We start from the raw sequence: 23,673 nt of genomic DNA, 5'->3' as shown, positions 1-23,673 counted from the left end.
ATAAGTGCCATACGTCTCTAAGACGTATGATTATCTTTCACGCACTAAAAAATATGATTATCTTTTTAGGGTTAAACAATGAATGTAACAGATTGACAGCTGATGTTTTGTAAAATTTGTATTCTCAACATTTGGAGATACAGAATGAATAGGTATACAAATTCAACATTGAATCACTATTTATAATATCATTTTTATGATTTTCATTTCTAATTAGAATATTAGCCATTCCTTTCGCCCGAGGTTGCTACAGTGCAGTTAAAGATATTTGTTATCTTCTGCCAAGCTTTGTTTTTTATTCATCCACATTCACCCCATTTCTGGCTTTATTTTCTATTATATACCTTAATTTATTAACCCTTTTTTCAGCCTCTTTTTAATTGTTTCTCTTTTTTTCAAATTGGTGTTTATATTTTATTTTTGACCGACACACGGTTACTAAAACGGTTCTCTTTGATTTTGAAAAAGTTTATACTGTTGTGTTTTGCGATTCTTGTCATTTATTTCAATATTATAATAATGCTTTCTCATTTATTCTTACACAATTCGCTTAATAGAAAGAAAAAAGGCATTTTGTTTTTACAGGGTTGTGAAGAGAATTCTCATTGACATACTATACAGTATAGTATGTCGATGAGAATTCTATTTTAACAAAAATATCCCTGAAATTTCCCATTTTAAGCTTAGTGAAACTGAACATATTTAAAGGCCTGATAAAATTTAATTAGCTTTTAGATAAAAGTGCTTTTAGTGTTTGTTTATAAAATCGGACATTAGTCTTGCTTGATTTTTGTAAGGCTCTTGACACTGTCAACCATGTTATTCTGTGTAAAAAAACTTATCTGCAAGTTCTGGTAAGTTTATATATTCTTATTTGACTGATAGGAAAAAAGTAGTTCGAATTGGTGAATATTTGTCCAGTTTTTTACCTCCCTTTTCCGGTGTTCCTCAAGGGTTGATATTGGGTCCTCTACTGTTCTGTATCTAAGTGATCTGTATGCCAACGACTTTCAATTTACTTCAGTTGCCCTCTTGGATTTATTGAGCAACGTGCGTCTAATATCAATGAACACCTTGACAAAATTTCAAACTTGAACCTTAAAAAATAGAAATGTATAGTGATTTCTTAAAAGATTCTTTACTCTCTTAATTTCTTAATTTAATTTTTTAAGTAATACCCTCGTAGAATATGTAGGAACTGATACAAATCGTCGCGCTAACTTTAACCGCTCTCTAACATTGGACAACCATATCAATGGAATTATAGAAAAAGTTTATATTGCGGGGCCACCCGCAAATAAAAGGCATGAAAAGTGCTTTCTCAAATTAGCCGTTCGGATTCGGGTTAAAAACAGTAGGTCCCATCCATCACTGAAAACATTACTCTCACACAGGAATCGTTGAGAGTTGTAAGTCACTAGTCTCTAGTTCTCAATGAACTTATCAGATCCTGATTCCAAATTGTAAGCATTTAGTTTTTTTTTAGAAATATATATTTTTGGGAAATTTAGAGTTTAAAAATGTAATTACTTATCAACAGCTGCCTTCTCTGTCATCGTTTCAATTTGTACAAAATAAATCGAAGTAACATAGAAAATTCCTTACAAAATCCTATTATTTCCAATTTTCTATTGTGTTAAAAATGGTGCAGATATAAACTTTGAACTTTAAAAATAATTAGACGTAAAAAATCACGTCCCACACTTGTGAGCTGGTATCGTTACTGTCGGTATATCTTCGGCGACTGACTCAATCGATTTCAGTTAGTCAGAAGCAATGTTTTTGTTGTTAAGAAGCAATGTTAAGTCATACGATGCGGATTAAGAAAGGGATTAACTGGCTATCAGCTTCTTCATCTACTGTCAGGGTTGACCGACCCATGTGTCGCGCCCAACATAATATCATCGGGATAGTCAACGGAGCAGACTTTTTTTTTTACTAAACCTAAGTATATAAAATGCCACATTGCAGCTATGGTTATAGAAGACAAAAACATCAAGGAGCTTAGAAGGAATGTCTACCCTCATCTCTTAATTGAAAATGACCAACATTTTATCAATTGGAATAAAAATATGTGCTTGGACTGCCTATATATGTATAGCCTGACCCAAAGGTGCTAAAAACTGCAAAATAAAAGTGCGTTATATTTTATTTATTTAGCGCCTTAAAAATACAGATGAAAGAAATAAAGATAAAGAAATCTCTTATTAAAAGTTTGACAAAATAAACAAATTACAAAAAGCAAGTTAAAACGTTAAGCTAGATAAGGGCTATTAGCGTAAAGAGAAGACACTAAAGCAAAGTTGGCTACTAGCAGTCCAAATCTAATAGGTCAATGAGAAACGATCTTTTCATCGGACAGTTTTCATGAAATAATTGTGGGCATTTAACAAAAGTCAAGTTTCTTTGTTTTTTAGTTTAAAATTTAGTTTGGTTTAAATTTATTCTTTTATGAAATTTAAATTTGCTTTAAGTCAGAACTTTACTTTACTATTTTAATTTTCGCATACAATTCTTGACTTTAATGTATCTACACATTTGGAAAAGTAGTTCAGTTTAGAGATAAGAGACAGATACAAGTACTTAATTTCTACATTATAGCAAATTTGAGAAACACAAAGATTATAGTGAAGATGAACTGTTCAATGTTCATCTTTATTATAGCATCCTTATATATTTACATCAGTGTTGCCATAATACTTTACATTTTTCCTGTATTTTAAAATTCTGTTACTTTTTCAAGAATTTTATTCAAATTTTCATTTAATTGTTAGGTTCATGTTACTAATAGTTATATTTTCCTTACATTTGTGAAACACTTTTTTGAAATTCAATGCGTTTTTACTATATAAAAACTACATGTACTGTTTAGCTATCATTTTAAGATTAAACGAAGACACTGTTTATCTAATTATAGCCACTTCCATTTTTTTTAAAGCATTAGTTTTTGGTTGTCCAAAAATTTAAGAATTTCTAACTATTTTTCAGATTATGTTAGGTATTTTGATTTATCGCTACAAAGCTGTACAGTCGAAAAGTTGTATTATTTAGCTTGAAGTATATTTTTCTTTACTTCAAACAATTTAACCACTTGGCAGCACTACCTACTCAACATGTGTGCTGCTTTTTTCTAGATTTCGTTCTTTCTGTCAAAAACAGCTGATTACGATTATGTTGACATTTGACATTTCGTCTTAGCCTATTTGTTCCATTATTTTGTATCGGGTTTTAAAATTGTTTTATTTCGTAAAAAGAAGTTTTATTAAATCCTCCGGAATACAGAACAGCTTTTAAAAATGAACTCCAGCATATTAAAAACGTTTTGGCGGATATGTAATTTAAAAACTGTGCAAAAACTATCACAAACAACCGGTAAAAGTTATGCAATGCAATCTACTAAAATGCGGTATTTTCCATTAATACAAGAGATTCAAAGGAATTACTCTGCTAAGACGCTTGCTTATGAAAAATCACCTTTATTCGATCAGGTACTAGGAAAGCTCCAATCAGATTTCACACAATTGGGATACATGAATCCCTTCAACTTCAAAAAGTTACTAGAATCTTTGGAGACCGGCGGATCTCTCACCACCGAGCAGAGTATATTTCTACTGGAGTCATGCAGTCCCGATTTGATGCCTTCCCAAACTCCCGAAAATCGAATAGAACTATTCCAGAAACTATGGGAATTTCTTGAAAAAAGCAATGACCTCAAGACAGAGCATTACATGTCTTACTTAAAAGTCTACGCAGAGAATGGTGTTGACATCGAAGATTTCAACAAGTTTCTGGAGGAAAATCATCTCGTAGATAACCCCCAAATATACGAAAAACTCATACAATTCGCATGTGAACTTGGTGACATCAGGCGTGCGACTGAAATCTTGGCTGAGATGAAAGCTAAAAGCTTTGCTATCACTGAAAATGTATTCAATGCTCTAATTATGGGTCATTCCCAGAACAAAGACTTACAAAGTGCATTGATTGTTTTGGAAACCATGAAAGCCGCTAGAGTAGAACCCAGTTCCGCAACATTTACCCAGTTGATTAAAGCATTCATCAAAAACAAGGACATGAACAAGGCCACCGAAATTTTACTACAACATTCAGGGAAATTTAATTCAGACCAAATCATAAGAATTATTAAAACCCTTGTTCTAACCGAAATGGAAAACGAAAAACAAACATTTTTAGAACTCCTCATCAAAGAACTACCAACTGAATACGTAATTGCCAAAGAAGTACCCTCTCCGATTCGAAACATTTGCACCGAGCTCATACACAATGGCCGAGTCGATGAAGCCTATTCGATCATCGATGCTTTGCCATGTCCAAAATTCAACGAAAATCAAGACATCGACACATATGGATATGTTTTTCTCCAAGATCTGTTTCGAGGCAAAGTCAATCCTGAGAAGATAATCGAAGTTGCAAACAAACTCATAACAAGCGGTAAGAACTCACGTGCTCTTCACATTGCATGCGATAGTGCAATGCACAGAAATCCAGATCTTGCATATCCATATTTAAAGGCAATATCCGAAATGGAACCACTACGTCCGCATTATTTCTGGCCACTTTTGCTGCATAAGTTCCAACGTAATGGCGAGGCCGGCATTTTCAGCGTCATAAAAAAGATGTCTGAGCTTAAAGTCGATTGTGACTTTGAAACTCTGTCCTTCTATGTGCTTCCTAAATTGTCAGTTACTCTGGAAAATGCTGAACAATCCATAAAAACTCTTGAGAGTTGTGGTTTAAAGACGTCGCATTCTCTTACTCCTGTAATAGCACATTTGATAGACCAGCAAAAGATGGAAGAAATCATAAAGATCGCTCAACTTTATACATCCAGGTTTGAAACCAAACACTTTGTCAAACCTCTGGCTCTCTTAGCAGTACGCGTTCGGGCAACTAAACGATACGAGAAGTATGCTAATGCAATCCACACACTGTCTTTAAAGTCCAGCGATCCAAAAATTGATTTCGTTGGCCAAATACTCTTAGAGATAATAGGCCATAACAAAATACGGAATGACGTTGTTATGCTGGAACGCATTATCAGCCCATTGAGTAGATTAGGCACGAAACTATCGCCAGCAGCTGTGGAAGTCCTCAATACTCATCTGGTGAAGATAAAAACCGACGATACTGATGTTCCCAATATTCGACACATGCTGGCGACAATGGTAGATCGAAGGTTGAGCTTAAGGCTTTCTGAAAACACCATGCCCAATATTGTCCATCCTAGAGACATGTCTTACGAAGAACTCGAGTGTCATTTGGTGGAATTAGAGTCGAAGGGTATGAACACTCGAGGAGTGCTTCGACGACTCCTCCAGATCTGCGTTAGAGATAATAAGCTCGAAAGAGCATTAGAAATCAAACAAAAATGCGATCTAGCAAGGGTCGAATTGAGTCCGGGTATGCTAGCGAGTATTTTTGATTTGTACATAAAAGTGGGAGATTATTCAGCTGCCAAGTCAAGTCTTCAGAACTTACAGAAAAGATTCCCTGGTAATTAAGATGTTAAACTTAAAAGCTTAGTCCTTTTTATTTATGTGTGTGATTTTTTTCAGGTTTTCTCTTGGACGAACATAAGTTACTCGACTTTGCAGCTCTAACGATAAAAAATAAGGAATTGGAAAAGGCTAAGCAAATCCTCAGCAATCGAGCGGCAACGAATAAGGTGTTCGGCGGTGACTATGTAATAAAGAATGTGTGGAATCTATTGAACAGTGTCGCACAGTTAGCTGCCCAACAGACGGACCTACCAAAGGATACAAATCTCACAAAAGAAATGTTCTTCTTTGTTCGTAAGCTTGGATTCTGCAAAGCACACAATGCTGTACTCGGTCCAATCGTTCGAGAGTATATCCTTCGGAAAGATATTCAGGGAGCTGTGCAAGAGTTCAAAACACTTGCAGAAACGTTCCGTCATACTCCATTGCAATTTGAATTATCGAGCCTTTTAGTTCGCCTAAGCAACGAAGAAGACCCCGAAAAATTCAATATAACTAAAGAACAAGCCAAAGAACTACTTCAGCAGCTAACAACGACAATATCGAGTATACATGGTCAGGTTAATATGAATTCATCACTTCTCTTAGCTGTCGCCGAATCTGGTACGGAAAATCAACTGCGAAAATTACTGATAAATCCAGAATTTAGACTTAACCATGAGATGTTGGCCCAAAACTGTGAACACCTCAATAAGGAAGGCAGTATACATACACTAATGAGATTGGCCAAAGCATGTAGAGGTCTTGGTCATGTTATTAAGGAACATGATGTTTATAATATGCTACTTATGAAGTTTGTTAATGATAATAATTGTGAAGCGTCTTTGGAGCTTTTCGAGAAACTCGAAGCAGATGATGATTTTAAGATTTCTCAAGAATTTCTTAAGAATTTAGTTAATTTATTGAAAGTAAACAAAGTAGAAATACCAAGTAGTTTAGCTTTGAGAGCGCAACTTTTATAATTAGTTTAAATAAATGTTAATGTAGATTAATATTTAGTTTGAAGAGTTTTCTCTGGTCGTTCAAAAAGAAACAGGAATTATAACAAAGATAATAGAAATGACTCCTATTTACTACTACGACGAATATTGAAGCTAAAAGGTCTTTAAAAAAACATTGATATTCAAAAGTAAGTATTTATTTGTTATATTGATAAAATTACACGTTCATATCTCGAGGACGAAAAAATGGGTTACTCGTCTGGACTATGAAATTAAGTCAAACAATACTCTACTAACTATTTAGCTGGAATTGCACCGAGTTTTTTTTTTGTTGAAAAAATAACGTTTTAAAAATATTGCTCGAGAGGAGGTTCCAGTTCCTCCTAAGTCAAAGGAATCACCCAATTATGTTTCAATTTTTCAAAAATATTGTTGGTATGTGAACTGTGTAGCTCATAAAATAAAAACAGATTACACAAATTTTAACCTGAGAAAATATATGTACATTCAAATTAGTTTAGTTTTGACCAACGCTATTCCAAATAAATATCTTTAAAATTCACGTTTTTAATCGTTCTCCCTTACGCCCAGTGAAAAATAAAACTCCCAGACGACTGATTTGAATTTTAAGACAATTTTTTCACTATTGCTAAACTTAAGCAAACTTTCAAGCTGGTTAACTTGAGAGTTGACTAAAACTCGAGAATTAAATCGCAAATACAAATTTATTATTTTAAATTATTTGTTTCTAAACATTAAAGTTAAAAACAAAAAAAAATGGGCGGCGCAACAGTCTGTTGAGAATTAGGGACTCGTGACGTACAACTCTCAACCATTCCTGTATGCGAGTACTATTGTAAGGGATGGAGTACTATTGTAAGACTAATCCGAACGGCTTATTTACTGCCCGTGAAGATCAACGATGACCACCTTGCGCTGCAAGAGAATTCTAATAACAGCCCAACGCACTAACAATCATGCCGCTGGTACCACAACACTAAAGCTGACAAACTTTATTTTGGAAAATTATGTATATTTGAGACATTTTAGAAACTATCGGTCAATCAAATTAAAGTTTTTTTTAAAGTTGTGGTTCGTGAAATAAACAATAAAACATAAAAATAATATCAGAGAAAGATAAGAATATTACTAAAAATGAGAAAACCGACGCACGTTGCCACAAAACTTGACAAAGATAAAGCGTGGGGGAAGTCGGAATGCTTTTATTGTTTTAAAATCAATCAAAAACTTAAAAAACGTGTTTATAGACCCGATGAGGAGGTCATCTTTTTGAATGATTAGAAAGTTAGTCTAGATAGTCAGCCAAGCTCAGAAAGCCCAAAAATATATTGTTGCAGAAAAACCGCCGCCAGAATTTTGAAAATGAACCTCAGAAGAAAATGTATTGCTTTTTAGAAAAAAAGTAAAAGTTGGAAGGCGAAAAAGAACAATTTGGAAACGGGCTGCTGAGTCCGTTTAGCTGCTTTCCACAAGGGAACACAGTTTGTGCATCATCCTTTTGCTATTTCAAATGCATTAATTTGAACAGCTGGCGATAGAGAAGAATATTCATGGTAGATTTAAGCATGAGTTATTTATATGTAGATTTATAATTCAATAAATTAATAGCATTTTTACAAACGTTATTCGACATAATTATTGTTAGTATATATATAATTAACTATTTGTATACACTTGTGATATTAATATTTATAGTGTTAATATCAAACAATATTGAAGTTCGCTATTATTCAGTTTATATTTATTCGATCATATTTTCTTGTACAATAAGCATCTTGTTTTTTTTACTATTATTTTTTCGAAGAGCTTTCCAATGTTGGAAAGCAAGGAAATAGGTTGAAACTCGAAAGACTTTTAATTCTGTCGTAGATCTAGTTTTAGGTATTAGTAACAATTTTGCTCTTTTTTAAGCTAAAGGAAAGTAGCCACTGTTAATGCAATGACTTAACAGAGATTCATTATTTCATCGAGTAAATGGGAGCTTTTTCGCAGGATAATAGTTAAACCAGTCAATATTCTCTGTGAGGATAAAAACATTATTCCTCAAACTCAATTTGGGTTTAGAAAAGAACATTCACCTGAACATGCTACTCCCCTACTTTGCAATACAATTACAAAACCTGAGATCTAAAAGATGCACGATTTCATTAAACATAGACATTGAAAAAGCATTTAATAATCTTTGTCACAAAGGTATGATTTATAAATTGTTAACACTTGACTTTCCCACATGGCTAGTGCGTATTATTCAAAGTTTTCTTGAAAATCGATTCTCAGCAATATTTGTTAAAACTGAGCAACAATATTTGTTGTGAACTGAGTCAGATCCTTACCGAATCTTATCAGGAATTCTGCAGGGATTAATATTGGGTCCTATTTTGTTTAATATATATTTATATGATTTTCTATTCGGTTATTCGAATGAAGAATAAGCCACAGAAAGCGCTTTTTAAAATAGAACGACAATTAACTCTTACTTTTAGGCTATTACAGAAAGTGGGGTTTAAATATAAATACGGGAAAATGTAGCTTAACATGCTTTCGAAACGCAAGTGGAAAAGGCCATCGTATGAGAGTTAAGAAAAGTAAAACTCTCCCTAAACATAAATAACGTACCTATTCCATTACGAACCGAAATTAATGACTTAGGTATTCACTTTCATAACAGATTCATTTTCAATAAACACGCCCGAAAGACATTATTTAAGGCCAAATTTGTTACTGCGAGATTAAAGCCAGTACTGTACTCAAAAGAAATGCCCAAAAGTACAAAGCTTTTGGTGTATAGAATATTGATTTAATCAATAACCATACGGATTTTGCTCCTGGTTCACTATTTCACCTACGATAGCTATAGAGCTTGAACGATTTGAGAAAAAAAATTTGAGATTTTGCTGTGGAAAATTTAGAAGAGCTATCTTTCTCCTTATAACATCCTTAATGAGAGATCATTACCATTAATAGAGCCTGACATTAACAGAGATTGCTTGATACCATTTTACGAGAAAACGTTATGCTCTAACTTAAGAGGAACAACAAATTAAATAATTATTGTTTTTATTTGATTGAAATGTAAACACTCAAATTATATCTGTTTAAATATTATATACAATATATATTTCTGTATTTGCTTTGTCTGGCATATTTACAAGCCGACTTCATAATTATTAATTCATTTATATATTCATATATGTACATAAGAGAAAATTGTGTTTTAAAAGCCTCAATAAAAGAATTGAATTTAATTGAAATAATCATCTTGTTTAATTAAGTTAAATTAAATTGCATTCTTAATTAATAATTATGAGTTCGAATTTGCGATTTAAAACTTCATTTGAAACATTAAGGAAAGATGAATGCACAAAATAGAGAATCGCAGTTTTTTCTCTCTTAACTTCAACTCATCTTGTAAAATGAGAAAATCTTAAGTTGATCAACTCAAGAGTTCAAAATTTAAAGTTGAAAATTAAATTTTTGACAAAATAAAAAGAAATTCAAAAGTTGAAAATGGAATTCTCAAATCCAAATTTGACTGAAGGAAATCACCTTTAGGCTATTAGTCTCGAATTTGGTGACAATTTTATACACGACTTAAAGAAGGTTTTTTTTTTATCATTAGTAACAATCAAAACAAAATAATAATAGATTTAATGCAAAAACTTCTCCTATTCACTATTAGTTTCAACTTTTGCCAAAAGCATTCTTCGATTGATATAAATAATTTTTGTAACTGGTACTATCTTTTTCGAGGAATTGACAATTCCTTTAAGAGTAATTCTTGTCATTTGTCCATTCGGATTCGGCATAAAAACTGCTGCAGTCCCTTAATTTCGCACCGTTGAATTGTAGAGATGTAAATCACTGGGCCAGGTTTTCTACGATCTAAATTATTTATTTAATATCAAAACAAAAGGTATTATTAAGTTTAAAAACATTAATTTATTTAACCCACTTAACATCTGATAAGATTGAGGATATTTTACAGTCTGAGCGAGTGCAAACAAATATGAAGGTTCCAAAGTTAACATACCTTTGCTAATGCTAATCCGACTTTTGTTGTAGGTAGGCACTTTCTCCTGATTTTTAGCAATTTAGTCGTTCTTGGCACGCTAATTGATTTTCGACGACGACTTTCAAAAATTTATTCGCTGATTCGCTGAGCAACGGTGGCGTTCAGGATTAAATTCTTTGCAAGAGTGCTACAGGAAAGAGCTCCAACACTCCAACCAAACGTCACTTATAGGTCAAGGTCAATCCATTGTATATATAAAACCAATCTGAGAATATTAATCCTCAAAAATTAGAAACATTAAGCGGCATTGTAAAAAAGTGTATTTTCAGCCTGAATACCAAAATTGCTCCCCTTGAATTTTAAATAAAAAAACTTTAAAAATTAAGCAAAGAAAAACAAATTGCTAAAATATTCAAACATTAATATTCTAAATTTTAATAAATACGATTTAAAATCGAACCAGCATAAAAGTATTCATATATGCGTTTCGCTCTGATGTAATGGCTGGGCTCATCAGAAGATGACCATTACACCTTGTCTTGACGCATATTTTCCCGAATAAACCGAGATTCAATATAATCCAAGCTACATAACGCAACATAGTACGGTTCAAATGATACTATAATAATAATTCGCCAGAATATTGGAGATTTGGGAATTCCATCGTAATCGGAAACTGTTACGAATCCCGAAAAAAAAACAATCGCATTGCCAACGGATTTTCGGAATTCGTGAAAGTTTCGATTACGATGGAATTCGTGATTAGCTTGATAATACCTAGAATACGAATCGTTTTGCTTTTGAGTTTGTCATTTTTCAATTATTGCTTTCGCTTTCTTCGTTTGGAATTCGACTAATTAACGAATTTGAAATGTCATAATGTTTTTTGGCGAGTTGAAATCCGCTCTTCGATTTCGTGAATTCGTCCTTGATTGTAATTATTTAAAAATGTGAGTTATGTAGCTTTATTTTATTTTTTTTTTATAATATTTCCACAATCCAAAATAAAATTTTAAAATTCATTCATTCTCCTGGACACCCGTAATCTTGAGGATTCCTCAAATTCCTCCCTTTCAGAATCAATATATACACCATAATTGATTCTATTTTTTAAATATATTGTTTATTCAATAAATCAAAGCAAATTTCACAAATTCAATTAAAACAAAACAACAATTGTGGAAAGCTGTCAAACCACTGGAATATAGAAAGAAAAAGTCAAACCAACCTTCAAATCACTGGAATATATGAAGAACTATTTTCGCTTCGCCGCGAATTAATTAATAAAGAAATACGACGCGAGTCGAATTTTGAAATGTCGAACTGAAAACTTAAAAGCAAGCCTAGCCATATTGGTTTGCCTTCAGGCTAAACCGGCAATCGGACTCATACACTCTTTAATCTTATTAAATTTCCCCTAAAAACTTAGTAAGTCATTCTATGTATGCGTGAAAACACGTCAACTTTTCTCGTTGAATACGTCCACATTACAAATACAACAATGTAAACAAATGGGTTATGGAGGGAGATACGTACGAAGGATTTATATTTTCATATAGTGTTTTTGTTGAAACCGATCCGCCGTGACCTCACAATTAGGCCACAGTCAACTTCTGTGGGGTGGGCACGTCCTGAAAGTCCTTTGTAGTACCTTTTATGGTAGGTTAGAATATGGTCGACCATGCTTACGCTGGAGAGATTGTCAAGCCTATAATGATGAATACGAAGAGTTCAGATATCCTTCCTCTCTTAGTAGCTCAGCATCGAAATTCCTCCCTACATCATGATTATACATTCCTAGAGGTATTAATTGCTTAAGAGTGTCTCTCACCTGTCGTCTTTCCACATCCAACAATCAAAATGTGCAACTTTTTGTAAATCAATTTGATAGGTACGTTAAATCCAATTGAAACAACTTTTAGTTAATATTTTGTTATTTTTTTATTTAAATGACTTGTTTTTAGGTTTAATAATTTGTATTTGATATACAACAGACAGAGTGTGCCTATGACTTGTTTCCTTTCATTTTTGACCTTGACTAAGTTTTTTGTTTTGTATTTTTCATTGACTTTGAAAAATTTAATTATTTTGTTTTGTCTATACATGCACATAATATTCATATTCATATTATTTTTATCCATTTTTTTCTAGCTATCAAAATAATATAATTTAAGCAAAATAAAATAATAATCGAAACATTCTAACAATTGAAAAAGAAAAAAAACAACAAAAATATTGGGTATGAAAAAAGCACCGTTACAAAGTTCAAATAAAATAAACAATAAAATCAAAAAATAAAAGAAAGAAAAATAAAATTGGATATTCATTTATAACAAACTGTTGTATACCAAAAGGCAAAATTTAAAATCAAACCTAGTTTTTCTTTTGTTTAATTAAATATAATTAAATTAATGTTTACATTTCTTTTTTTCTTTTTTAATATTAATATGTACTAACTTAACAAATATTAGTGGTATTATATAATATATATATTTACTCATAATTTATTCTTTTTAATATATTTTGTTAAGATTATTTATTTTTTTGTTTAATGTTTTTTTTTTTTTTTAGTTTATTGTTTAATCTATTTTCATTGATTTTTATTTGCTTTATTTCTTAATATAAAACAATAAAAGTAAACTAGCTAGAAATATTTAAACGTATTTATGTTTCTTTTTATTTTCTTTAAAAATTTGTAATTCATTATTTAAAAAATAAAGTTTTTAAATAAAATGAAATAACTCTCGTCTAATAGGCGCCGCCATGATGTACATTGTTTTCATTTTTCAAATAATAATATTATTTTCTTTCTTTCTTTCTTCTATTGTTTTCTAATATGATTTAACTATTGTTTTATTTTTATTTTCATTTGATAGGATGTGTGATTAAAAACATTTTAATGATGAAATCTTCACAGCTCATTCAGTAATAATAAATTTTCTTTTTGTTTTTTGTCTTTTTGAAATTTAAAAGAAAACGTATGCTAGGAAGGGTTTTGATTGATATTGCTGAATGGTTTATTTTGTTGTGTGTGTACATTCTCTTTAATGCTTTCCTTATAGTTAACAATTTTTACTTTTCTACATTTACTTTTATTTAATGATAAATTAATTATTAATGTTATGTTTTCTATGGTACAATATTCGTCTGTAAGTTATATGAATTGCATGCGTGTAGCTGTGTGTAAAATGTTAATTGCTGGCCTAAAAGTTTTTTTTTTAATTTTCTTTTTTACTTAATTTTAAGTTATTTATTTTTATTTTATTCTTCAGGATAAACCGTTTTTTTTTTAAATTTATTTATATATATATATATGTATTTACTTATACTCGTATTTATATATATTAATGTTTTTGTATGGAAATTTAGTGTTTTTCTCTTTATATTTATTAACATACATAATATAAACAAAAATTATATACCGACTGCTAAAACTCCCTTCCATAAAAATTATTACATACAGCATTAAATATTTAGGTAATAATCAATTATTTATTTTATCAATTTAATGAGATATTCATAGTGTATACATCTAATAAAAAAATTATGTACATGTATGTATTTTGTATTTAAAAGTTTTAAACATTATTTATTTTATATTATAATTTATATTATATGAACTTGATATTATGTATATAGAAGAGAATTTCAGCGAATAGCAGCTACTCAGTCAGTGGTAAGGAAGCTGTAGTTTTATTAAAAATCAACAAAACAAAATCAATAACAAATTTAAGAAAAAAATAATAAAGCGTAAAGCATGTAAGGAAAAAAAAGGCTTTTCAAAACTGTAGGGGTTTTCTGAAGGGTTGTTTGGTGATTTACAAACTTAGTACATTCCTCCTTTATTTAATCTTTTTACTTCAAAATGAGACAAAGTTTAAAATTATAAGAAATTTTAAATAATTTAGAAATATGGGAATTCATCAATCATAAAAATTTAACATTCTTTTGAATAAATTCGCATCATTTTCAAAGAAAAATTTAATTTGATTTAATTTGTTTGGTTGGGTTAAGAAAGTCTAAGATTTTAATAGTCTAAAACTAAATTCTGAATGACAAAGAGGCAAATATTTTTTGTTGGGTTTTGCTAACAAAATCGTTTCACCTTGTAAGAGTTCCTATGTTTTAGAAAACTACGCATTTCTGTTCAAGAAGCAGGTTTGTTTGCTACTTGTTGATATCTTAGATGTTATGGCTTCATAATTGGACGGGATTATATATTCCATTTAAATTTAATCGAGCTAACTGAAACTGGGACCTGATTATGAGGTTCGCGGCTAATCGTTTTCAATTCGATCCTTCACATTCGACTCACGTCGTATTTCCTTATTAACGAATTCGCGGCGAAGCGAAAATAGTTCTTCCTATATTCCAGTGGTTTCGACACTTTTAGGTGACTTTTTCTTCCCATATTCCAGCTTTCCAGAAATTTTGTTTTGATTGAATTTGTGAAATTTGCGCTGATTTATTCTAAATTGTGGATAAATTATAAGAATATTAATATAAAGCTAATTCACATTTTTATAGAATTACAATCAAGAAGGAATCCACGAAATTGAACAGTGAGTAATAATAAAAACTTTTTCAGCTGTGAATCCGCATTAAAAAGCTGTCGGATTTCAACTCGCCAACAAACATAATGACATTTAATTCGCCTTCGAATTCGTTGATTGGTCGAATTCAAAACGAAGAAGGCTAAAACAATAATTAAAAAATGGTTAACTCGCTAGCAAAACCATTCGCCGCGAATCCCATAATCAGGCCCCTATTATGCTTATCCATTATTACAAATTTCCCTGCTTTACTTTCAAATAATACGCTAAGAAAATACAGCAAATGGGAATATCTTACATAGAAATCAAATAAATATTTCAAATCTACATTTTTGTTCAATAAAGTAATTTAAATAAGACTATAGAAACTAATTCAAAAATATGATTTTGGCAGTCCAAAAACATATATCAATAATTGGTCGTCCAAAAATGTCTATTCCAAAAAACAACCTAAGAATTTGGTTCTGCTGACCAAATTTGTATTTGGTGTACTTTTTATTATTGATCGTTTTTAATTCATAAAAAGTTTGTCATTATCGGACAACTCAGACAATTGATTGGTTTGGGATAATGTAGTTCCCTCGATGGATAGCAGAATGCAAAGGCAGTGTGAAAGGGAATCGAATGGGTGAATCGAATATACGATCGACATGAATAGCAGAATAGGGCTGATACTCAACTAGGTTCTAGAAATTGAATTTGAATAAGAAAAAAGTTTGTTTTCAAATCATCATTTAATTCATATCAATAACTCGCCGTTCTTAAAAATGTACATTTCAATCATCTCCATTTTAATGTACACAATTTTTCGAATTCGTTTTCATTTCGAGTGAAAGTGAATGAAATTCTGTACTGGCTAATTTAGTAAGTTTAAAAATAAAGCTTTGAACACATTAATCAAGCAAGACATATTTCTGGAGGTAGTTTAGAAACACTTTTAAGTATTTTACAAGCTCGAAATTGAAACTGTACAATTTATGTGTTAAGTGTGAACTATAATAAACTTATCAATACTCACTTGAAGTTCATAGGAATGAAAGTTTATAAACAAAACATTATGACAAGGAATCTTCCTTAAATGTGATCGTAACAATACTTTGAAGCAGTTTGCCTATATTGAGAAATTAATTTTAATAAGAAATGAGGAGAATACATATGTACATAAATCATCTATTATTAAGGTAACTAGAGAAGATAAAACACATTGCACATTTGTACGAATAAAACTAATTTTAAACAATATTTAATAAAAAACCAAAGCTTCTTATTTTGCCATTTTTTCTTAAGCTGTTTGAGATCGTAACATACATTCTATATAAAAACATACATATGCATGTATGTATGTTGCTGTTTGCCATTAATAATTTTAAATTTGCTGTCAAAACCTAGTGGGCAAAATAAGTTATTAAATAATGTTGATTAATTTAAAATCTACAATTAGCAAGTTTATATTTCTTAGATCTGAGACTTTTCAAATTTCTCCTTTTTGCTGTATGATCACCAAAATTCGAAAAACTATTTGACCAGTTTATATTTCCGAAATTTCTGAAAATACATTTTAGAAAATTTTGTGAGAAATCGAATTACATATAATAATTCTATTCTCAGATTTTTGACAGCAAAAGTGAGACATTTTGTTTAAATTTATGGGAATACGAAAATCTCCGAGATTTTTTAGAAATATAAACATTGCCAAACCTTGATCGCATTTTTCAAATAAAAAGAAAAGAATGAATGAATAAATTAATGAAATTTTATTGACTTTTTTGGTTTCGATTACATAGTTTCATCTTGTTGGAACGATAACAGAGAAGTATTAAAGCGGCTATAAACGTGTTGTCTTCTTTTCAATTTTTAGTATAGGTACGATTGAAGTCTCGTGGCTGTTAGTTTTATGCTATTGGACTGATCTTGCTTATAAGCGTTATAAAGAATAGCTTGAAACGAATGTTTCTTAAAAGGAAGAGAAATACAAAGACCATTTGACTTAAGGTTTGAGAATTCTATTTATTTTCAATTCTCTTGATCTGTAAACCTATTGAGATGGATTATTCTCAGAAATATTATTAACCAAAAATTATAATAATGTGTTCTATTTTTCATTTCCAAAACAAGTATATTGGTATTAACATTTAAAATCTTAAATATTAAGTTTTCATTGTCACAATTGGCCATTAAACCTGGCCTAAGTGTGTCTGTTTCCATCTTGGACAGCCACTTCAACCTAACCCAAGTTTTCATTGAGACTCATTGTATACCTGAATATAATTAAAAACACATTTCTACATCCCATCAATTTCTTACGAGCTGGATCTAATCAAACATACATGCATACATACATAGTTACATATAACGAATTGAGTTGAGTATAACCACGATAATATCGAGCCCTTCTCGCCATTTTATCGTAAGCGATATTTTCAATAAAAAGGACAACTAAATTATTAAAATTTTGCTGGTAACACATAGAGCCTTGAAGGCTATTGTCATGTCTTAACTTAAGCATAATTAATAATTTCCTATACTAACTACGGATACAAGTCGTTTCAAGGGCTAGCAGTTAGCTTTTGATTTGTCGTTTACGATATAATTTATTTTGTCGCTTCCGACAAATTGGCTTGAAGGGCTCGATATGTTTCAGTTGGTTGTTTGACTTCACCTTAAAAATGTGACTCAAAATTTTTCAATTATCAATAATTTTTAAAAAGATTGCAATTATTTTGTCCCCAATCATTTAAGAGAACATAGGAACATTCTTTTGCAATAACTTGAAGTGTTTGCAATTGCAGTATTTGCATTTACTTGAATGATTGCAAGGACTTCAAAAGAATCCTATGGCTTCATGTGAGTGCTAAAGAAGAATACATGAAGTCTCAAATAATTGCAGTCAATTGATTGGGACAAAATGTTTGCATTCTTTATAAGTCAAATTTTAAGTCCCAGCCTTTAAGTGAATTCAAATAATGCAGTCTTTAAATTGAAGTCATACAAGATTTACATTCTCTCATGCTGTTGATCTTGTGTGCCTATAGTTGCATCGAAATTTCGTTTTTTCTCAATCCCTATCGGGTTAAATAACAACAAATGGTAAAAACATATTTTAAACAAAAAAATGTGTGTTCATTGGAATTGGAATTCATTTGATGCCTACAATCCTCAATAAGATTTCGTGTTGCTCTTGTCACATTGTAAATCAACTTGTATTTTAAAACTCTGAGTATCTAAATAGGAAATAATTGCCTTCAATTTCAATAATCGCTAAAAGAAAAATTCCATTCTGAGTAAGGAGAAAAACATTTTTGACGTAATTTTTGTCACAAGAAATGTATTGATTTTTTGAAGAGTTTTTGCTTTTAAGATTTTTTGAACATCAAACGTGAAACAAATACCCCAGTCGATTGTTTTCAAATTTGTACCTATTAGCAAATTATTATTAATAACGGTTAATGGTATTTTTGTTTTTCTTCAAACTTCCAATATTTGTATTGCAATGAATCCCAATTGTATAAAAAGCCTTTCATATATAAAAGTTGAATTATTTTACTCCGCTTTAAATTTAAAATAAAATAGGAAATTCGATAAAATGAAATCTATTTGTATAATAAATAATTAATTTAAGGACAAAAAATGTGCAAAACAAAATTATTGTTTCTAAAAACAAAACAAACAAAAAAAGCATTATAATAGTCACTTAAAAAACAAAAAGACTTCCTTATTGCTTTGCTGTTAATCTCTGCACTTATTCAAATAAAACTAGAGAAGTTAAAATGAAGAATATATATTATGATAGAGTCGTTATATATATATATATATTTTTTAAGCTACATAGTTTTGATTTTTACACAATTACAAATATAGTTTGTTGCAAATCTTGACATTTATATAATATTTAATAATATATATATATTTTTTATTGTTCTATTATACATTTTTAAGGACTATGGCATAAATGTATTTGAATATAATATTTTTTTTGTGTGTTTTTTTTTAAAGTATTTTTTACAAGAGATATTTTAACAGGAAAAAAATATTATTCTTTCTGATCATCAGTTTTATGTACCTCGTCTATTTGCCTGTTTTGGTTTTTTGCACTTTATCTTGGAAATTTGGTTAATTTTGATCAAGAATTCTTATTCCATATTTTACTTAAAGTAATTAAACAAGCTATTTGTTATAATGCTTAGAATGAAGTGTAAGAAATAAATATTTCAGCAGGAGATTTATATACCTTCATCGATTTTTGAGTCTCAAAGCAGAGGCATCAGCAGAGAACTTTTATTGCTTTAGAATTAAGAAAAAAAAAAAAAACAAACATACAATTTAAAAAGCTTTCAGTTATAAGGATAGAAAATGCTATCTAATGGAAGTTTAAGGTAACAAACAAGCTCTAAAAGATATATATATAGTTGTTTATGAAGACTTTAAGCAGAGTCTCCAAAATGTTGAACGAACACGAGACGATACACGATACCATTTCATTTAAGGACTTGGACTTATAGGAGAAATATCGTCCAAGTAACACACAAAACCTATAAACTACATATACGTGCTTGACTAATAAAGTTTGAATTTAATGTAAAAATGTTTAAATTATTTATGTAAGTGTATACTGAATAATGTTATAAAAAAAGAAATTAAATGTGTCAATTGAATTTTAAGGAATTTCCCGGCTTTAAGGATTGAATTATGAACATGATCAAATGAAAGGCTATTCAAATGGTCATTTCTTGAGTAATCACTCCTTACTATCACTATCAATTTAAATGTTTCTGTTACTGTTTCACAACAAAAATCCCTATTGTCTACTTCCAACATAAAATTGATTTTCCACTTTCCTATCAACAACATTCTGACAGAATTTAAGATAATAAATACAAATTTATATATATATATTTTTTGTTTTTCGACGCACAAAGGCATACAACGAATAACTACATTTACATATACTATTTATACAATACTTTGATTACTAAACAAAAACAATCTTTTAAACCCTTAATATTTCATTTAATTTAATGTTTCGTTACCCATCCAAGCTTTTCTTCCAGTTATTTGATTTAATATAATAATAGTGTTTATTTAATTATAAATTATGTAAGAGATAGGAAGTAGGATCAATTGCGCATAAAATTTGTTTTTTTTTTTGTTTTAATAATATTTCTTTATTTATGTTATTGTTCCTCTATTTTGTTTTTAATATTACGAATTAACATAGTTTTTTTTATTTGAATTAATTTAATATCTTAAGAAATGAACGCTTCTTCACAATGCTCTTTGATAAACAAAATTTCTAATTAAATTACTAATTTTAATTATATCAAAATGTATACGAATGAAAATTATAATTTTGGACCAGAAAAAAGGAAATAAAGCTTATAATTCTTTACTCGTGGTGTACATGCTTAAGTTGCCATATTTTTTCTTCTTTTTTTTTTTGATACTTTTTTATTTGTTAGTTTTCGTTTAAGTTAAGTAAAGTTATTCATTAGTTTTCATTTTAAACTTCTAATTATAAACGAACGAAATAAAACTGATAACATTAAAGTGTATAAATATTTACTGATATTCAATATATTATATATTAAAACGGTCATGTAGACCCGTACATGGAAGTAAATAGCAATAATTTTAATTATATTACTTTTGTTTTTGTTGTTTAATATATGTATATTTATATAATTTTTAAAAACGATTTAGAAATTCTAGAACTAAGTTACCCATGACTTGCTTTTATTGTCCATCGTAAAATTGTGTAACTTTGCTATTAGCTACCTCTTCCCAAGCTGTAAAACAAAAATTATGTTAATGAATATGTGAACAATTATATTTAATTATGAATTATGCATTTTATTATGTGTTTTTTTTTATTTTGTATAATAGTATGATTCCTTTTCAAAACCTCGATTAATTGTTGTTTTTTTGGTTCAGCAAAAAAGTCTATACAAATATTGATTTAAACTTAATTAAGCGCGAATTTAATTTTGCAGTTTTTAGTACATTTAGTTATATAGGTCCACCATCTGGCGACGAGATCAACCATTCCGCCTATCCGACTTCAACGAAGTGAAGATAGCTATATCTAAACTAATGTCAAACAGAGCTGCTGGAGCTGACGGCATCGCTGCCGAACTATTTAAAGCAAGAGGCTATGACTTGGTAGGGAACATGCACCAACTCATCTGCAAAATATGGTTGAAAGAAAGCATGCTCGATGAGTGAAATCTCAGCATAGTTTGCCCAATACATACAAAAGGAGACCCTCTAAATTGTGCCAACTACAGAGGTATTAGTCTTCTTAACATTGCATATAAGATCCTCTCTGCCGTATTATGTGAACGTCTGAAGCCGTTCGTCAACAACCTGATAGGTCCTTATCAGTGTGGCTTCAGGAAAGTCCACAATCGACCAAATATTCACACTACGGTAGATCTTGGAAAAAACCTAGGAGCTTCAAATCGATACCCACCATCTTTATCCATTTTAAAGCCGCGTATGACAGCATCCATAGCGAAGAGCTCTACAGAGCAATATCTAGTTTTGGCATCCCTGTCAAATTTATCCGTTTGTGCAGAATGACGATGGAGAATGCACGCTGCTTTATCAAGGTCGGAAAAGATCTTACCGATGCATTTGATGTCAAAAAAGGTTTTAGACAAGGCGATGCACTGTCATGCGACTTCTTCAATATCGTTCTGGAAAGAATTGTGCATAACTCACTAGAGGCACAATCTTCCAAAGATCCATCCAATTACTCGGATACACCGATGATGTTGACATAATTGGAAGATCGAAGCGTGATGTCAGTGGAGCGTTTTTGAGCATTGCGACGGAAGCGAAGAAGGTGGTTTTAGTTGTCAATGAGGGCAAGACCAACACCTTGGACAAAACGTCACCATGGGCAGCTATAACTTTGAGGTAGTTAAGGACTTTGTCTACCTATGTAGGTGCCGCTATTAACACAGACAACGACACCAGCGCTGGAATCAAACGAAGAGTAACTCTTGCAAATCCCTGCTTCTTTGAACTAAGAAGGCAATTGAGAAGTAAAGGCCTCTCTCTAGCATCTAAAATCACCATCTATAAGACACTCATCATTCCGGTTCTCATTTATGGCGATGAGGCCTGGACCCTGTCAAAGAAAGATGAGAGCGTCTTAGGATGCTTCGAGAGAAAAATTCTTTGGGTGATTTTTGGTCCGTATGCATAGATGGAAAATGGAGGAGAAGATATAACGACGTACTGCACGGGCTGTACAGCGACACTGACCTTATAAACAGAAGTAAAGTCCAACGGCTTAGATGGCTGGGCCATGTAGATCAAATGGAAATCAACGCTCCAGCCAGGAAGGTCTTCGAATTTAATCCCGAGGAACGGCGCAGTAGATTAAGCCCGCGACTCAGGAGGCGCACGCAAGTGGGTGAAGACATAAACCAACTTGGCGTGCGAAACTGGAGACATCTAGCTAGCGACCGAGCTGCTTGAAGACGTATGTTGGTTGAGGCCCAGGTCTGCAATCTAACTTTTTTTTCAACTAGTGCTTATGTCTGATTTGACAGATAATTAGTTTTACCTTGCGTTGAACGAATATGGTTGTGCCTGCGATCGATACCGATTTTGCCAACAAAAAATCATCTTTCCAATGAAGCTCATTTTGATCCTGGCGGGAATGTAAACAAGCAAAATTGTCGCATTTGGGCACAGAAAACCCGCACGCATACATTGAAAAGCCGATACACGCAAAACGAGTCATTGTTTGGTGCGAATTTTGTTCTAGAGGCATAATTGGGCCATTTTTCTTCGAAAATGAGCAAGGAGTAGCCGTTACAGTCAATGGCGATCGTTATCGGGCGAGATAAGTTGGTTAGGAGAAAACATTAACTTATCTGTAAGATATGGTCGGAAGAAAGCATGCCCGATGAATGGAACCTTAGTATTGTTTGCCCGATTCTGAAAAAAGGAGACCCTCTAAACTGCACATATAGAGAAATCAGTCTACTTAACATCGCTTACAAAATCTTCTCTGTCATAATATGTGAACGTCTAAAACTCATCGTCAAAACTCGTCCGTTTGTGCAGGATGACCATGGAGAATTCACGGGAACATCTTATCAGAACCTTTCGATGTCAAAAAGGTTTTAGGGGCACTATCTTTAAAAAGTCTGACCATTTACTAGCATATGCTGACGACATTGACATAATCGGAAGAACTCAGCGCGATGTCAATGGGGCTTTTGTGAGTATTGAGGCAGAGGCGGCAAAAATTGGTTTAACGGTTAATGAGAGCAAAACAAAGTATATGCTGTCGTCAAGAAAGGATATAAAACACCGACGTCTTGGTCAAAACGTCACCATCGACAGACGTAACTTTGAGGTAGTCAAGGACTACGTCTACCTAGGCTCCGCTGTAAACGCAGAAAACAACACCAGCTGTTTCTTTGGACTAATAAAACAATTAAGTGGTAGAGTCCTCTCTCGAGGGACAAAAGCGGATGAAAGCACCTTGGGTCGTTTCGAGAAAAAAGTTCTTCGTGTGATCTACGGTTGCGTATGCATCTAAGGGTAGTGGAGGGGAAGATGGAACGACGAGCTGAAGACCTAGTAGCACCACCTTAAATAAGTAAGTAAGA

At 31.4% G+C, this 23,673-nt stretch overlaps 2 protein-coding genes across 2 annotated transcripts in view; one reads left to right on the top strand and one right to left on the bottom strand.

Annotated features, from left to right (window-relative positions):
- Positions 1 to 3,192: 3,192 nt before the first annotated feature.
- Positions 3,193 to 6,509, top strand: LOC129940876 (leucine-rich PPR motif-containing protein, mitochondrial). Its single transcript, XM_056049398.1, has 2 exons — positions 3,193 to 5,514; positions 5,577 to 6,509. The coding sequence occupies exons 1-2, from the start codon at positions 3,297 to 3,299 to the stop codon at positions 6,479 to 6,481; spliced, it is 3,123 nt and encodes a 1,040-aa protein (XP_055905373.1). The 5' UTR covers positions 3,193 to 3,296; the 3' UTR covers positions 6,482 to 6,509.
- Positions 6,510 to 13,344: 6,835 nt separating this feature from the next.
- LOC129942970 (serine-rich adhesin for platelets) overlaps positions 13,345 to 23,673 on the bottom strand; it is a 46,436-nt gene continuing 36,107 nt past the window's right edge. Inside the window, exon 6 of the mRNA XM_056052161.1 lies at positions 13,345 to 20,829. Coding sequence (XP_055908136.1) covers positions 20,777 to 20,829 — 53 coding nt within the window. The 3' untranslated portion in view covers positions 13,345 to 20,776. The remainder of the gene's footprint in view (positions 20,830 to 23,673) is intronic.

Source organism: Eupeodes corollae, chromosome 1 (assembly GCF_945859685.1).
Source record: "Eupeodes corollae chromosome 1, idEupCoro1.1, whole genome shotgun sequence".
In the NCBI taxonomy this organism is placed as follows: domain Eukaryota; kingdom Metazoa; phylum Arthropoda; class Insecta; order Diptera; family Syrphidae; genus Eupeodes; species Eupeodes corollae.
Note: the sequence above shows the minus strand (reverse complement) of the source record. Positions and strands in the feature narration are given on the sequence as shown.

Coding starts and splice junctions, on each gene's coding strand:
- LOC129940876 (XM_056049398.1), top strand. CDS start 3,297: ATGAACTCCAGCATATTAAAAACGTTTTGGCGGATATGTAATTTAAAA. Junction 5,515..5,576: donor CTTACAGAAAAGATTCCCTG/GTAATTAAGATG, acceptor GATTTTTTTCAG/GTTTTCTCTTGGACGAACAT.